Source organism: Coenobita brevimanus, chromosome 57 (genome assembly GCF_032717465.1).
Source record: "Coenobita brevimanus isolate Jiangsu-jjx chromosome 57, ASM3271746v2, whole genome shotgun sequence".
NCBI classification, from domain to species: Eukaryota; Metazoa; Arthropoda; class Malacostraca; order Decapoda; family Coenobitidae; genus Coenobita; species Coenobita brevimanus.
Window position 1 is genome coordinate 4,068,199 of NC_137010.1, and position 17,902 is coordinate 4,086,100.

The window sequence follows — 17,902 nt, forward strand, 5'->3', positions numbered from 1 at the left end:
CCTACAGCAATCACTAACCCGTTGTATACCGTACTTGTTCCCAATATACAAAACTATTGTCTATGGGAGTTTGCCAACTTGACTGAATGAGCGAGTGGATTTTATATATATATATATATATATATATATATATATATATATATATATATATATATATATATATATATATATATGAGGGGTAATATCGTAAGAAAACGTCTATAGGAGTAATATTCACGTAAGCAATAACCCGGTAATACACTAGAGCTCATCCAAACCTCCCCAAATACTCGATTATATAAAAGGCTTATTGCTATTCACCTATAAAAATCTATCTTGCTATTGTCATACAGCCTAATCCCAGAGTTCATCCAGGAGGGCCGGGACGAAAAAAATATACAGTGTGACAGGCTACAAGTTTCTCTATCACAGCTCATCACCACCCAAGGCCGCCTCTTTCGTTTGTTTTTTCCTCTGTATATATGTACTGTATACTTTTCCACGTCTATCTCTGTCTTCCTCTCATATTTCCATCTACTCTCCTTCTACGTCGTTATTCTTTCATCTCATCCCTAGTCTTCCCCTCTTCATTCTCTTATTTCTGCTGCTACACACCCTCCGATATTATCCTTCTACTCCCACCCTTACCTCGGTCTCCCATTCATTTTGCCATCGAACTGCAGCCTCACTTAGTTATCGCTCCATCTCGGCCTTATCTTTTTCTCCCCACTCTCTTAGCCTAACTTTGCTTCTGTACATCCTCAGATTACCTTTCACCTTATGCGATCTTTCTCTCATAATTCTGCAATTTACTCAGATTTCATAACTCCTTTTGTTTCCTCTATCTCACTTCCAGTTTCTCATTTTTTCGTTTATGTTGTTAACCATTCATTCTTCACGCGTTCCACACACTAAAACCACCTCAACACATTCCTCTTATCTAACCTATCAAAGCACTAAGACAGGGTCGGCCAAAACTCAGAATCCAATTAAAATATTCTGAAATACTTCCTGACTATTGATCCACCCTGTATACTGTCTAGAACTTCGGGTGATTATATTGTCTAAAACTATCACAGTCTGGGATTAAGGAACTTCATCACATCTCCAGGTCATCATCAGGAACATCAGTCTCTCCTTCTGCGTCCTTATAGTCTTGTATCAATTGAGCCAAAGATTCCTGGGCATCACAGAACTCGCCCTCCTCCAGCCCTGCTCCAGTGTACCAGTGGACGAACGCGCGCTTCTCAAACATCGCTTTGAATTTGGCGCCAAGTTTGATCCAGGAGTCCTTGAGGGCGGTGGTGTTAGCGAAGGTGCAGACGGAGCGGGGTAAGGTAATCGGGTATTTGCCGTTTGGGACGCTGGGACGAGTGCTGCTAATACCGACCTTGAACTTCTTCGGACACCACTCAACGAACTGAATGCTTGATTTGTCCGTCACGGCGTTCAAGGCGGTTAACGCTTCACTGTGAGTGACGTCACCTCTGTATATCAAGCAACAGGGCATATACTTCCCATTTTCCTGTCCATACGTGGCCATTTGAGCAGAAGGATCGAAGCTATCCGTTGTCATGTCACACACTGATTGTTGATGGTAGCGTATAACATCTGGGGGAACCACTGGAGCGTAGGTCATGACGGGGAAGTGCAGGCGACGCGAGGGCACTAAATTGGTGCTGAAGTCTGCCATATCAACATTCAGTTTACCGGGGAACCTGAGGGAGGCCGTGGCGGAGGCAATGACCTGAGCCACGCGGGTGTTAAGGTCATGGTAGGTCGGGCGTTCAATTTCCAGCTTGTTGACGCAAAGGTTGAAGGTGGCCTCGTTGTCAAAGACGAAGGCGCAGTGGTCGTTGTCCATAGTTGCCGCTGCGTGGAGAACGGAGTTGTAGGGCTCCACCACGGCCGTCGACATGCGCGGTGAGGGAAACACACAGAACCTGAGGATGGTGACGCTCGGGTAGTCCTGCGCCAGCCTCTCCAGCAGCAATGTCATGAACCCGGAGCCAGTGCCACCGCCGAAGGAGTGAGTGAACACGAACCCCTGGAAATGTGAAGAAGTATCATCATCACCACCATCATCAACACCTTCATTAACATCATAATCAGTACCACTTCATCATTACCATAATCAACATATCCTCATCTTTCCTCTGCTATAAGTGGGATGAGTAGAAGCCGATAACACGAAAACGGAAAAACACAAAGTAGAAGAACTATCATCAGTTTGTTGAACGATACAGGCTACACCTCCATTCACATATAATTCCCATTATTTCAACGGGCTGGACAGGATTCGGAAACAGGACGACACTCTTAAAGTAAAGGCTATCAACAGTGTCAAGTGAAATGGGTCATGCATACATTCAAACGTCATTCAAGCATTCAACATTGTTAGGCAAATACACAACCAATATTAATCCATGAAAACTTATCCACCCAATCAAACTGAGTCATTGCTATTTTGTTTGTATTAAAGTTAAAAATATCCAGAAACAATTCAGTTTTCAGGTCGTATTCAGATCTACAGCCTATAGAAACTATGATTCTGATTTTTCTTATCTAAATATTTTTACGGCACAAACAATTGTTTTGATATTTTCACTACAGTCACTCTTGTATAAAACTGTTTTGTTGCACCGTTTCTCACTTTATAATTATCCACTGGGATACACAAGAAAGATTACTACCCCAGTATTTCCTGCGCCATGAAGAGGAGACAATGCAGGGATGGAAATTCCCATTCTTGTGTTAGCAAAGGGATGTGGTCACCACACAGACAAACACTTGTCCTGTACACACGCTCATCCATTTTCTGTCCACATGTGTACCGTACGGGGTCCCAGGCATACTCAGTCTTTCAGGGACACATAGTTTGGGCATTTTTTCTTTATTTCTAGATTAATAATTGTCAGCCTTACAGTTCCTATGGCGAGGAAATCAAAGATCTATGGTGTGCATTTTCCTATCCCAAGTGAGTAAGGGAAACAAGACTGAACTGAAGATGATACTGGTCACATTCGTATGAACACCAGCATTCTCCTATGTCGTTCCTGCATCTGCAGCTAACATAAATCTGGTATGTAAAAGTGGAAGACAAATAAATTAGTTCCTTAATAACAGTTTTGCCCTCAGCTAGTCCTAATATGAACCACTGCTGCTGACCTGCAGTGCAGAGCAAGCCTCAGCCTGGCGCCTGATGCTATCCATGGCCCCCTCCAGCGCCGACCTGCCCACCATGAACCTTCCGCGGGCGAAGTTAGACGCTGCATCTTCTTTGTATGTATACATGCAGTCCGGGTGGAACAAATCAGGAAAGTACCGCTTCATCCCGTCTTGGGTACGGTCACACAGCAACAGGAAGGTAAATATGGCAATAAAGATGAAGTACAAATAAAATTAAATTCGTACAATAGTTTCTGACAAATGCAGGACAAGAAAAAAATCAAAATGTGTTTCTCAGTCATACTGAGAAATGAAAGTGTCGCTAACCTTGAAGTGCCATTTGATATTACCGTGAAGGAGGTGAAAGACTGTGAGAGAGAGAGAGAGAGAGAGAGAGAGAGAGAGAGAGAGAGAGAGAGAGAGAGAGAGAGAGAGAGAGAGAGACAAACTTCCTTAATGGTCCAAGTACATTAATAGTCTAAGGCTACCATACTCTCTGAGCTGAATAAAATCGTCTGACAGGCGGAATGCGGTTCTACACGATACGCGACCAGTTAACCTTTTCACTACGATGATGAGCTCATTTTATTCGTGCTATCTCCAGACGATTTAATCTTACTTAACACAGATTCATCGTAGTTTAAAAATCAGAGACCTGCCCAGCGACAGTTATATTATATAATATGTATTTAGTTAACCTCTAGGTCCCTTGATGTATTATCCCATTATATTTTATGTATTTTTATCTTATTGTATTCATTATTACTTAAAAACTATTTTGGTCAGAATAAACTGCTATGGAAGAAGTGCTACGAAACATGGTTCTAAGGTGGCCGAGCTAATACCTACCGACAACAGAAGGTTCGAGGTCAGTGAGGACGGCCCGGGGTACCATCTTGCCCTTGGAGGTCTCCCAGAAACACGGATCCACGGCGCCCACATCGAAGGGTCTGCAGAGAGGGTAAAATAGCAGTTAGATAAGTAAAATAACGATAAAAACGGTAGATATAACGATGAAAACTGTAATGGTAACGGTAAAATGGTAGTATCTCTCACAAGTAGAGTTCTGCAGACACTGCACTGTTAGAGAATACTGAAGAGGGACGGCTTCACGTGGCGGCACTTATGTAACCAAGCAGTGGAACAGCCTGGTTATACAAATGTACCTCAGCTCCCTCCCTGGTGGGCGGCAGGAGAGAGGAAATTTTAGTCTGCAGTCCACTGGGTTTCATGATGACGAACCTGAGGCTACAAATACTACTGCTATACCGCTATGTCTGCAGGGAAGGGCAATACGACAGTTAAAGAGGTAACGGCAAAAACAGGAATGAAAAACGGTAACTAAAAATGGTAGCATCTTGCCCTTACAGTCCCAAAAGCAGAAGTCCATGGAGTCCACAGTACCAAGAAAACAGGGAAAGATGAAAAGGTATTGACAATAAGGGTAACGGAAATAACAGTAATAACGGTGACAGAAAATCCCACATTTCCCCCTCGGAGGTGTGGGAGTCCAAGGAAGTCAAAATAATGGTAGAGTTTTTAATACAGCTGAGGAAATGAGAGACAGGGACAAACGTTTGCCTAGTATTCCATTTCTTTAGTATCGTACCGTACTTTCCTCCGCTGGCTGATATTCCTAAGCTGAAAGAGGCAATGTATATCTCTCTGCCCTCTGAGTATTAGTGTATTATTATTTTGTTATTATTATTATTATTATTATTATTATTATTATTATTATTATTGAAGCTGTTATTATTATTATTACTATTATTATTGAAGCTGTTATTATTGTTGTTATTATTATTATTATTATTATTATTATTATTTTAATGACTTATTTTGGAAGAAAGTGACGGAAAAGCCTAATTGTGAAATAGATCCAGTGGAACAGTAAGTTAACTTATATCCCTGACTGAAGACCAGATCAAACAGAATCCGAAAAGTAAAAAATGACAGACTTTATTTTCTATACATCTGAACGGAGATGTTATACGCAAAACAAAACAAAAAAGTTCCCTCCAGTACAACAGTGTGAGTGATTAAATAGCAGAAATAATATACTCGTGTGTGTGTGTGTGTGTGTGTGTGTGTGTGCACGAGGGAATGACTTGTACCTGAGAAGGCTGACACAGCAACCATGCCATATACTATATGATGTATGATAATGAGCAGTATATTCCATGACGTGTGACCACGTACTGGCAGCACCTGTGTGGCTTCCAAGGATGTCAGTACCCTTCCTTCACTTTCTAAAATCACACAAGCGCGCGCGATCAGTAATATCTCCAGAAAACTGAACTACCGGTCATTAACTATAGAACACTGACTCACCCATCATTAGCTACACAAATACTGACCCACCCTTCACTGGATACGGAAAACTGTCTCACCAATCATTATTCCATATCCAGGGTTAGGAACATGGTCACAAAATTCGCTTTTTTGGGGGGAGGGGGGGGTGTTTTATCGGGTGTTTGGTAGAGGACAGCCACGGGCTTGGTTTATCGTTTAACCAGACTTAGCCTGTTTTATCGATCAACATTTTCTTTAAATTAGTGAAGGTGATTCAAGGGCTTTCCAGAGATACCAGACAAACTCAAAAATCGTTTTCAGGCCTTGAATATGCTGTTTTGGATTTGAAGGGTTTTCCATGGTTGTCGAGGACGGTGCGAACCATGTATCTGAACATCAGAACAATTGAAAATGGTAAACGAATGAGTCAAAATACAAGCCATCATCATCATCATGACCCTTTATACCCCCTCAGGATGGAAAGAGGCAGGATCCAGATACAAGGAGAGAGAAAGTACAAAAACGGAAAACTATATCCCCGTTCGCTGAAAATTGGGACTGCTATGATTATACTTATTGCAGGCATCTCAGTGACCTAGTCGGCAGCGCAGACACATAATTACGAGGTAAGATCTTGCGTGCACACTTAGAAGGATCTTAAACATTTACCAGAATGAGTGATTTACCATAACAACTAACCATCATCAGAAATAATTTTGGTTTTCGTATTGTCACTTTAAATTTCCTTCTAATTTGGCAATGAAGTGATGGGCAGCCGTATGACTGAGGAAAAAGGCCAAATAATCGTACACAGAACTTAAGAGTAAGAGAGTTAATAAATATGAAACTTTGATTCTGGGAAAATCGAGTTTGGAGACAATGGGTATTCTGTAAATGCCACTCCAAAGCCAGCTCATCCTACCCCAGCGTGCGGTGTTGTGGTGAGGCTTAACACTATCTTGGGTAAATGATGGAGTAGAGACTGCTAGCACCCTGCACCACAAGGAAGGAGAAGGAGGAGGAGAGATTTTTGTTTACCTGTGTTCTGTGCAGTTCAGTTTTTCATGCGTTCTCTCTCTCTCTCTCTCTCTCTCTCTCTCTCTCTCTCCCTTTTACGTCACACCTGATGGCTTGTAAATGAGGTACTGTATTCTAATCTCTCGCTGTCTATCTGCGTCCTCTCATAAGGATTTCGTACAGGTGACTTTGTCTCTCTCTCTCTCTTTAGATGTGTTTAATTCCACTAATAATTCATACCCTTGCCTTATCAGATTTCAAGCTGAAGTACCGCAATCGGCTAATGCATGGTTGTGTCTGAATCTCTCTCTCTCTCTCTCTCTCTCTCTCTCTCTCTCAGTATCCAACTTTCGATGCATCTGTCTGTATTTTGTAAAATTTAGTTTCGTATGTTATTCTGTCTACCTTTCTCTAACTGTATATTCACCTACCCCCTCTCTCTGTCTCTCTCCAGTCAGACCTTGAAGGCTTGCAAATGAGGTATTGTCATCGCCTGCCATGTGTCTCACGTCGTGTGTGTCTGTTTGTCACCAGCACCTTCAATTGGTCATCCCTGAATTAATATTTTCTCTGTATCTCCTTTCCTACCTGGTTATGTCTGTATGTCTATCTATATACCTATTTATCTATCTATCTATCTACCTACCTATCAATCTATCTACGTCTGCGAGATCAATGACTTGCAAAATCAATCATATACTCATCTATTGCGTCCTTCACTACAGTATAATGATGCCTTATTCATTTTTTTTAATTATTTCTCTCTGATCCAAGGCCTTTTAGAAGAATTCAATTCCCCATTTAGCTGCCATATGTCATTTTTTGAAAATTACCTCCTTCGACACTGCCTTTTGACAGTCTGGAAGTCGTAGGCAAGGAGAAAGATAGACTACTGTAAGAAAGACTGTTCCAGAGTTGAATATAGTCCATTCACCTTAACTTGGCGATTTTATTTCATTTGCCGGTGATTTCCCGTAGCTCAGTGACGGAATAAGACGGTACAATGGTTCTACATCTTTTCCAAAACACTTCTTCGCGACTGGCACCACACTCTACAGTATATTCCGTTTTTTTTTTTTTATTGAGGCGAAGATGCACTTGACAGGTTGATGATAATTGGCTGAATGCAGCATGTCCAAAAAATATTTACTAACCCAAATTTCCCTCTCAGATATTTGTTGTCAGTTAATAATGCTAGATTATGAAGTAATGTTGCGTTACAGCTTAACATTCAAGATAGAGAGATGCCAATTTAAGGCCGAATTAAATTGACTACAGCTGTATTCATGAAAAAGTGAGGTTCAGTAATTATCTTTTGCATTATGGAGTTGAGAAGGAAAGCGACGAGAGTGAGTGAAATGGCGTTTGTTGCGTGCCAGCCTTAAAGAATGGAACATGCAAAAAGCAATAAAACATTGTGGTGAAAACTGAGGGCGACCGGTCAACTTACACGATACAGAATTAGAAAGGAAAGGGATGAGACTGCATGGGCAGATGGGTGATGCGTGCCCTCTTTAAAGGGTGAAGCAAACAGGTATAAATTTCACACCAGTATCCAGTGACACAGCGATAGTGAGATTATGTAACACTGGCGAAAAGACAGCGTGAGTAAAGAGTAATAACAGTATTGGTGAGGTGAAAAGGTTCTGATTCCACCCTACTGAGAAGAGCTACTGTGTGGGCCATTATATAACGCCCCAGTTCCACTCCGTCGGTCGATTTATTGTGTGTCGGGGATGGCTCAGTCAGGATCATCAGTATCTATCCAGCATCACATTTATCATCATCTACACTCACTGCCACACCTGCGCCCACATCAGCAGATTGAGCCGTCCCCTCGACACATATAGTAAGGTACCACCAGGTTAGTTTCCATAGACAGTATATTTTCCCTCGATAAAGATCCGTACCTTTTTTTTTTTTTTTCAGTTCTCCAGTTTGACTAAAAAAAAAAAAAAAAAAAAAAAAAAAAAAAAAAAAGCTACGGATCCCTATTAAGTAACTAGAGAGACTTATTCCTATCTCACAACTAAGGCTCAACTAATTTCACTCAACCACGACTTAGTATTACTGAAGCGCTATTTCTGGACCACCTTGTATATGCAGACAACCGATATACATGTGAATCAAGCCCCCGAATAGTCATCAGCTGCGCAAGGTTAAAGAGCACACGACGTTTGCTGTACACCCCCCTCCCGAGAAGCTGATTTGGCAAAAAAAAAGTACGAATGCGTGTGAGGAAAACTTAAATATTACGGAGAAAAGATGGAATGAGGTGTGTTTCACTGAGAGTAAGGGGTCAGTCACGAGGAAAGCTGCTGTGAGAAAAGAGATGAAATTAAAAGAAATATTATTCGAATTATACAGTACTGTATACAACAAATAAACCAAGACAAAAACATGCCATCCACTCATCCAGCGAGTTTTGTAGCACCCGCTGTGGTGAACGTGGGGAGAACAGGATGCAGAAGTGAAGAGTAGAATTATTAACATACAAATCAATGGAGACGTACAGCGAAAAACGACGATAAATACAAAAAAAAAAAAAAAGGGGGAACATTGCCATACTAATCCAGCAGCTAATCTTCTGCAACGAGTATAGATATTGGTGTATTTAATAAGGAGGACGGTATGTGAAAGTCTGTCTCTCTGCCTCTTTGTTTATCTCTTTCAGGAGCCTGGTCTCAAACTTAATGCTGGATGGAAGTGATAAAAACACCTAAGAAACTCTCTAACACATTTTATCACCACTCCAAGCCATCCTACTGAACATATTATCCATCTGTTTATTTATTTCCAAGACGTCCAATGCCAGAGAACATCTAGGAAGGTATTAAATTAAAGAATCCCCAAATATTTTCCGGCTAAAATAACTTCCAAGCCTCTCAAGCACAACTTCCACCATTCCATCCAGCCATCCCGAGCCACCCTTCTTCATATACGTATCTAGCTGTAAATTCCCAAGACGCCCAATTCCAGAGTTCATCAAGAGTGGCAGGATAAAAACGTCTCCAATAAGCTCTATCTTTCCTTAACCCACATCTTCCCGCCACTCCATGCCACTCTCCACCAATTACTATCCATCCCTATCCATTTCCAGACGTCTCATCCTCAGTCTCTGTAAATGGAGACTTATCACCGCTTCAAGCCACCCTCCTCCATATACTTTTTATCCCTATCCATCTCCAGACGTCCGCTCCAGAGCCTCTCTATTACGGAACAAGCCGTAAACAATCCAAGTCACCTTACTTCATACACCCACGTCTCAGGGCCGCCACTCCCACCCGTCACTTTTATAGAGGGAGTGATTATGAGGTGATGGCGTCTGTAACTAATGATCTTGCCGGAAGTCACTAATTGGATCTCTCTCTCTCTCTCTCTCTCTCTCTCTCTCTCTCTCTCTCTCTCTCTCTCTCTCTCTCTCTCTCTCTCTCTCGTCATTACATTATCGAAACCTCGTATGTTTTCTCGCAAAAGTGAAAATTTAGTTTTTTTTTCTTTTTTTTTAAAGTTCAATGAGATGGCATTTTCCTTATTTTCACCTTTTTATTGTATTAGAGAGAGAGAGAGAGAGAGAGAGAGAGAGAGAGAGAGGTGAGTGAGTGAGTGAGCGGGACTCCTCTATTTTCTGGCGCCATACATCACCTCAAACCTAACGACCGTCCGGAATGCAAGACTAAACATTCCTAAAAAAAAAATCCAGTACACAAGACACAGCTGAGAAAACATGTCACATGGGGTAGCATTCATACACCTAATTGAGTATAAATTGTGTGTACGATTGTTTATACTGTATAATATATTCACTCAAACAGCTTCCAAACACTTCACGACCAAACAAGAATGAATATGTAAGTGCAGAATATGACGAAATGATTATTCCTTATAGTTATCAAATTTATGGAGACATTTTATTGCAGACACTGGAGAATATCCTTTAAAAAGTTGGAGGGAGGGGTTCCTGAATATGTCTAATATTTCCCAGTCATTCATCAAAACAGTGGCTTGGCATATCACAGTACGGATGATGGATATAAGCGCCTGTGTGTTGGGTGAGTGGCTTGCGAGGAGTTGTTGTTGTCCCTAGGCTCATCTGAACGCGAGCCCGAAAACTTCCAGCTTAAGTCTCCCTTTCACCTGAAGTCCACCATCTTCCTTTCTTAGGATAGGGATTAAGCTTAGGGACGTTTGTATAATGCCCGGTTATATCAGTGCCACCACGTGTAGGCGTCTTTGCGAGAGATATATGTTAGTGTGTGGTCATAATATCCTTTCACTTCATTTAAGTTTAAACGAAACACGGAGTGACAACTTGAAACTCAGTGACAAGAACACAGTGTACTTCTTTCCGCTCCTCCCGTTTTTTTCCCACCTTTGTCTTCTTTTTGAGTCCTTGCTTTTACTTTTGCTCCTCATCGTCTTCTTCCCATCATTTTCCTTATCTTGCTTTCTTCTTCTTCGCATCATTATCATCATATTCCATGTTGTTCTTCTAATCTTCCTCCTCGTCATATTCCCCCTTCTTCCTCTCCTTCTCTTTTTGTTCTCGTTTTACACACACACACACACACACACACACACACACACACACACACATCACCTGCTTCTCAATGCCTCCTGCCTACTTCCCCTTCTTTTTCTAATCTTATTCCCTTACCTATGTTAAAGCTTCTTCTTCCCTCTTTCTTCCTCTATTTTAGTTTTTCTTCTCTTTTTTCAAGTTTCTTTGCCCTCTTCCGTTCCAGTATTGCAAGCATATAAATTGCCATAAGAGTGATCCTTCTGTTCAGTCACCGTCAATGCATCATCAGGAATGTGTATTGCATGACACTGCTCAACATGTCTCTCTCTCAAGGCCAAAGGGAGTCATATGAGAGAATAAAATAAGAAAAAATGAAAAGTGTAAACAGCTTATAAGAAACAATATAATACGAAAAATAATATAACACAATATAATACGGAAAATAATATAACAGATAAAATTACGGATAATAATAATAACATCAAAGTAAAATATGACTGAAGTATTGATAAGGAATCATGAATATGAAGAAAGGTGAATATATATTTAAAATGACCAAAATAATAGCAAAGTATAAAGATTTTAATAACACACACACACACACACACACACACACACACACACACACACACACACACACACATTTTTTTTAACACCGTGCATTACCAACCTCATCATTTTTATTGCCATGGATTACGGTGCAGGTCTACTTGCCTCTAAATATATGTGTTTAGAAAATGTATTATGAAGTATATCAGATGGGTATGGATTTACGAATGCTGCGGGTATACTTCCCTCAAAATTATGCATCTGTGAAAGGTATGATGTGTTATATTATGCTCTTACTGGTCTAGGAGAAGTGCGGGTATATTTTCCTTCTAAAATAAACAGCCGGAGTAAGTATGATGTGGTATATTTCGCTGTTATATGTCTAAAAGTACAGGAACACTTTTCTGCAAACATATACTGTACACCCAGAATAAGTGTTATCTGGTATTTCTATTATATATTTCAGGCTGGTGTGGGTGTACGAGAAGTTTTCCTCCAAAATATATGCGTCTTGAGTCAATATTATGGTATATTTTGGTGTATTATAGAACAAGAAAAAATTTAGGTGGAACTATGGGCCTAGAAAAAGTATAATTTTTAGGCAAGGAAGAAGGAACCAATGAGTAGCCTGCAAAGTGTTCCCTCCAAGAAAAAAAAAAATAGAGAGAGCCAAATGCAAGATCCGTTCATTTTGAGATGCCTGGACAACTGCGTTTAAAACACTGGAGGTCGTGGGCACTAGGAAATACAGAGGAAGACAGTTGCAGAGTACTTCAGTGTATTATGGACAGAAAAAAGTATTAGGTGGTACTTCAGGACATAATGAAGCTGTGAGAAGTGGTGGAAGTGTATTTCAGGTAATTATTGACATTAAAATAATATTATGTGGTATGTCGAGATAAAATGTAGCTATGAGAAGCTGTTTGTGTGGCCTTCGACGTGATCACCAGGGCATCTACTTACAAACCCTCCTAAACTTAAGTGGTGTATAATTTTGCTTGGTATATGTGGCTTTGTATTCACTCATACAGTACCAAACTCTTCACAGTCAAGGAGTGAATATTAGTGATAAAAGACGAGAAACAAAACGACCAGTGATAATACGCGTGATTCAGTGTTCTAGATATAATACTCGTGATTTAGTGTTACAGTGACTTAAATATCGTAAAGAATGGTTGCGCTCCTTTAATACGTGGCTGTGTTAGCGTGATGCGCAGTGGTGTTAGCAGCGAAAGGGCACTCCACGACCCGCCATATCGGAAATCACTCACTCTTCCCGCCCGCCACACCCAGCCGTTCCTCACCACACACTTGACACTCGCTGTAGTCCTGTCACTTTTACTTGGGCCAAATTTTCGGTCTTTTCCAGCTGATGTCCCGTACTCAATGTCAGAATAAGTAAATACCACGGCTGCGCATACTTTCCATACCACTTCTTCGTGATTAGCACCATCTTCTAGTGTAAATTTCTCGTTCTAACTCAGAATTCAAGAAAAGATGGCAATTTTACGTCCAGTTAATGTGAACGGAGTATACTGCATCTCGACCGTTACTGATTCTTAATGAAATGTGAAAGTTTGTATAATCACACCAGTGTCTCTTATGTCGGGAAAGTACAGACGCTCTGAGTTTATCATACTGAAATACTGTAGCTGAAAATTCGGGGTATACTAGGATTTGGTCTTGAGTGTATGCAGGGATCAAAAGTGTGAGTAAAAAACATTACAAGTAGTACAGAGTAATGGTGGTAGTGGTGGTGATAATGATGTTAATGATTATGATAAATAATAATATATAATAATAATAATAATAATAATAATAATAATAACCAGAAAGCACTCAGGGAGCCATTCCTCCGCCAATGCCATTGCAGGATCCGGATCCGGATCCAGATCCGCCCCAGAATTTAATCAATTCTTTCTGGGCCCATGGCCACAAAATTTCACTGAAATTCATTAAGAACTTTTGGAGATATCGCTTGGACAAACAAACAAACACAGGTGAATACATAACCTCCTCTAACTTCGTTGGCAATGGTAATAATAATGATGATGATGATGATGATGATAATAATAATAATAACAATAATAATAATAATAATGTCTTTCGTTTTTCACAAGCGCCAGTTATTTCAAAATCAATTAAACTAGCGTTCGAAACAGGCAAACACATTTATAATAGCACGAATTGTGACATTATCCATTTACATTACAATCTTCATCCGCAGAACTGACAACATAAACCCAAAACAAAAATAACCACACAAACGACAGTCTCAAGAAACACCATCCGGGGTCTGTATTCTCGTTGGTTATGGAACCTCCCTAACACCACTTCCTTAGCGATTTATTTCTGGATATGGGTGGTTGATATAATATCCTTTTGTACCTTATTTATAGAGAGTATGTCGATATGTGATGGATTTACGTAACACAGGAGACTGTAAGGTGTAATAAATACATTAACTCGCTTAGGAAAAGTGTTAAGGAGCTTCCTCAACCAACAAGAACACTGGCCCAGGACTTGTGCCTACGCTACTTGAAACCTCAGTCGATACAGGTGGTAGGCGACGGGATGTGTGCGGTGTGTGGGTGGCGTCTTGGAACGGATGATTGATAGAGAATGTCGCCTGAGTTTTTTTTTTTTTTTTTTTTTTTTTTCTCGAGTGGAGGAGCAGTATTCTCGACGGTTAAGGATGCTCCCTAACACTTTTCCTGAGCTATTATTTTACTTATTATACCTCTGTCTTCTTCGTCACATAAATCCTCCTAATATCGCCATACCCTGCATAAAGACCGTTCAAGAGGATATCAATCGTCCGTATTAAACACCCTCTAACCTCGTCACATAATGGAAGATCAAGACCTGGCCTAGTCATCAACAACAGACGATGAGGCAACACGGCACGGCAAAATGCCTCTCCCGTCTTTATCCTCAGTGGCTTCTTAGTTACATCTATAATCAGTCGGTTCTCATCTGAAGGAACTGGGCCACTCCCGCATCCTGAGTAGTCGTGGTTGCTTGAAATTCGATTAATATTAACTCTGAGGCACGAATGAGTCTCTTTAGTTACTAGTCAAATCGACCCTCCTATTTGACTATACCAGGACATCACCTGAACTATAATAGGTTAGCGATCTTTGTTAAGTGAAAACAAAATGAAATACAAATGCGCTATAGTTCTCTGTCTTCCTCTTCGTCTTGTGCCAGCATTCTCCTTCACCTTCCTTCGCTGTCTCGACTCGGGTAGCCCATGACTAATATTTCTTTACTGCAATTTCGATTAGACCACAAGTGACTGTGAAGTGGCCGTTGTACGTACTTAATGTCTCCCTGAACGATGCCTCTCACTCAGACATAAATCAAGAAGGGTACAGATATATATGGGCTATAGATAGACAGACAGATAGATAGACTGAGAGAGAGAGAGAGAGAGAGAGAGAGAGAGAGAGAGAGAGAGGTTAATCGGATTGTGCAAGAAGAGTAAAGGGCCTTATCTACTGTGTACTGCAAAAACTTTATTACTTTCAGAAACGATTAATATATATTCTCCCTCTCTCTCTCTCTCTCCATCTTCTTAGTCACCCAGCTTGCACAAACTCCCTCATATTTTCTACTTCACCCCCCCCCCCGCCACTCTATCCCTCGACCTCATTCTCGGTTTACCTCCTCTTCTTCCAACCACCTGAAACTCAAACACCCTCCCTTGTGCTCCCCACCTTTTCCCTTCACTGCATTCTAGGTCTCGCTCTCCTTCGTCTTTTAGCCACCCTACTTATGCACCTTCCATCATACTCCCCCAGCTTTCCTTTCACTTCGTTCTAGGTTTCCCCCTCCCTCTTCTTTGAGCTACCTTATTTTCACACATCATATAGTCTGTGTCCGTACACACACACACACACATGCACAGAGAGAGAGAGAGAGAGAGAGAGAGAGAGAGAGAGAGAGCGAGCGAGAGAGTTAGACAGACAGATAATCATTGCTTTCGGCCGAACCACCTCGAAGTATTTTTTTAATGCATTCAACATCAGCCTAATGAGTTATATATCGTTATGATGAAAAACTTCATGCACTCTTATACTACTTTTATTTCTTATGTTTTCCTCGCATGACAGACCTGCATTATTTCAGTGGCGTGTGCATACCAGGTGTTAATAGAACTGGCCACTCCTTTCACACGTGTATGAGCTCCGTGACTAGCCTACAAGAATATCCACACTTAGGAAGAATGTGGGTCACTTCAGCCGCACTGTTCCCATTTCATCCACAATGCACCTGTCCTATGAAATATGCTACAGTTTTCCTCTGTCCTCTGATTCTCATTCTCTCTGGCCATCTTCTTGGGCGATTCATTAAGCTTCGACATCCTGTATTCTCGGGCATATTATTTACATCCTTCTAACATCGACATAGATTGCATAAGTAACGCACCACATGCAGAAATAAGCCGGTAAAGGATAGGTGTTAAGGCAGACTCCTGACGTATGAGAATAAGGGGTTTTCACGTGGCCAGAATACGGTGCTCCTGTGATAACTTACAGGCGAAGTCTGCAGTTTGGATAAGATTATGTACTAGCAAGATCGAATGCGGATAAAAACACACGTCGCCGAGAGCTGTTGTTTTTATGAAGAGAGCGGGATTTAGAGCATGGAAGATTGGGTAAGTGCCAAGGTGCCTCTGCCATGTGTGTGTGTGTGTGTGTGTGTGTGTGTGTGTGTGTGTGTGTGTGTGTGTGTGTGTGTGTGTGTGTGTGTGTGTGTGTGTGTGTGTGTGTGTGTGTGAATTAAAGCTATCATGCATCTATAATTAAGCCTCTCACTCTAGTCCAACTAACTCCATACGGTTTTATTAGGCTGAGAGTGAACCACAGCAGCCTGAGTTCTAATACTGTGACCATTAACCCTCTCACAGTCTGGGTAAGTCTAATACTGTATTTTGCTCAGCTAACGTCTGGTCATTTTATTTAGCTGGGTGAACCTGAGAGTAGTAACACTTTATTAAAACGATATATACAAAAAGACACAGGAATAGAGGAGAGGGGACGAGGCCTGGAGGTACGGCCGTCAGTCACCGTAACAGAATCGTTGTCATTTTCAAATTAACTGTGCTAATTATGTGGGGATTTATTAATGAAAACACACAAAACAAACAAACAAACACCCAGTGAAAACCTGTGGTGGAGTTATAAGTTTCCATAATAATTTCTCCTATGTTTCATACTTCGTCATAACCCTAACGTTCATACTAATTTACCTTTCATTAACTAACAGACGAGGACTGAGTCAGAGGAATCCTCTTTTATTCTGGCTAACATGTACGTATTTTATTTACCTTAGGAGACACCTTTAGGGATGAAAGGGCTAGCAACAATCTCCATCATCCCCCTCTGTTTAAGGACGTCTTTAGGGTTTCATTCTGGCTAACAAAAGGCGACCTTATCATGATTAGATCCCGCGGGTTGAAAGGCTGACCAACACAAAGGTATTTTATCTTACAATCAACAAACTCAAACCTACTAGGAAATGTGTGTCGGAAATGCTTAATGCCTTTTTAAATGTACACCTAGGGCCGTAAGTTCGCTGAATATTTTACCTTTCGTACTCCTCACCCTCCTCTAATGAATGCTATTCCTGAGCTGAGAGATGCTTGGCAATTGATACGTTTCTCTGCCTACACATAATTCTCTTCGATATGATGCATAACGGTGGAAAGTGACAGACATGTTGTTAGTATAAATAAAACGCAGAGAACTACCAGAAGTTCTGTCCCTGATTGTACACATATCCCAGAAAGAATCAATGTTACAAAAAATAATAAAATTAAACACTGAGTACTCACGAGTCGTCAAGTTTGGCTCCGTCCGCGGCTTGTATCCCGTGTTCGAGGCAGAGCAGCTCCCACAGCGCCCCTGCTATCTGTACCCCAGCCTGACCCACCGCCACCCCCACCACCTCACGGTTACCCCCGCCACTCTGCACGGGAGAAAGATAATTGTATAGGAAAGTTAGAGTGCAGTACGAAAAATAATAAATAATGGCTTGGGGGGCAAGGTACATTGTAGGGACTAAACTTAAAAAATAGTATTGAAAAGAAAATTACTTACACTATAACTTGATATTTCTTGTTCGTGTATTTTGAGAGAGAGAGAGAGAGAGAGAGAGAGAGAGAGAGAGAGAGAGAGAGAGAGAGAGAGAGATTCACTAATTGACGATTCTGCAACAAGACTGAATACATGATGAGGGGTCTTCAACGAGAGAGAGAGAGAGAGAGAGAGAGAGAGAGAGAGAGAGAGAGAGAGAGAGAGAGAGAGAGAGAGAGAGAGCAAATTCATCTGATCATGTCGCAACAAATTATACTCATAAATGATCACAAGA

At 41.1% G+C, this 17,902-nt stretch overlaps 1 protein-coding gene across 1 annotated transcript in view; it reads right to left on the reverse strand.

Moving 5' to 3' along the window:
• Nucleotides 1–847: 847 nt before the first annotated feature.
• LOC145402205 (tubulin alpha-8 chain-like) overlaps nt 848–17,902 on the reverse strand; it is a 17,298-nt gene continuing 243 nt past the window's right edge. Inside the window, exons 2-5 of the mRNA XM_080274324.1 lie at nt 17,367–17,500; nt 3,997–4,097; nt 3,148–3,317; nt 848–2,026 (exon numbers count right to left, since the gene is read on the reverse strand). Of these exons, the coding sequence (XP_080130450.1) occupies nt 1,079–2,026; nt 3,148–3,317; nt 3,997–4,097; nt 17,367–17,500 (1,353 nt within the window). The 3' untranslated portion in view covers nt 848–1,078. The remainder of the gene's footprint in view (nt 2,027–3,147; nt 3,318–3,996; nt 4,098–17,366; nt 17,501–17,902) is intronic.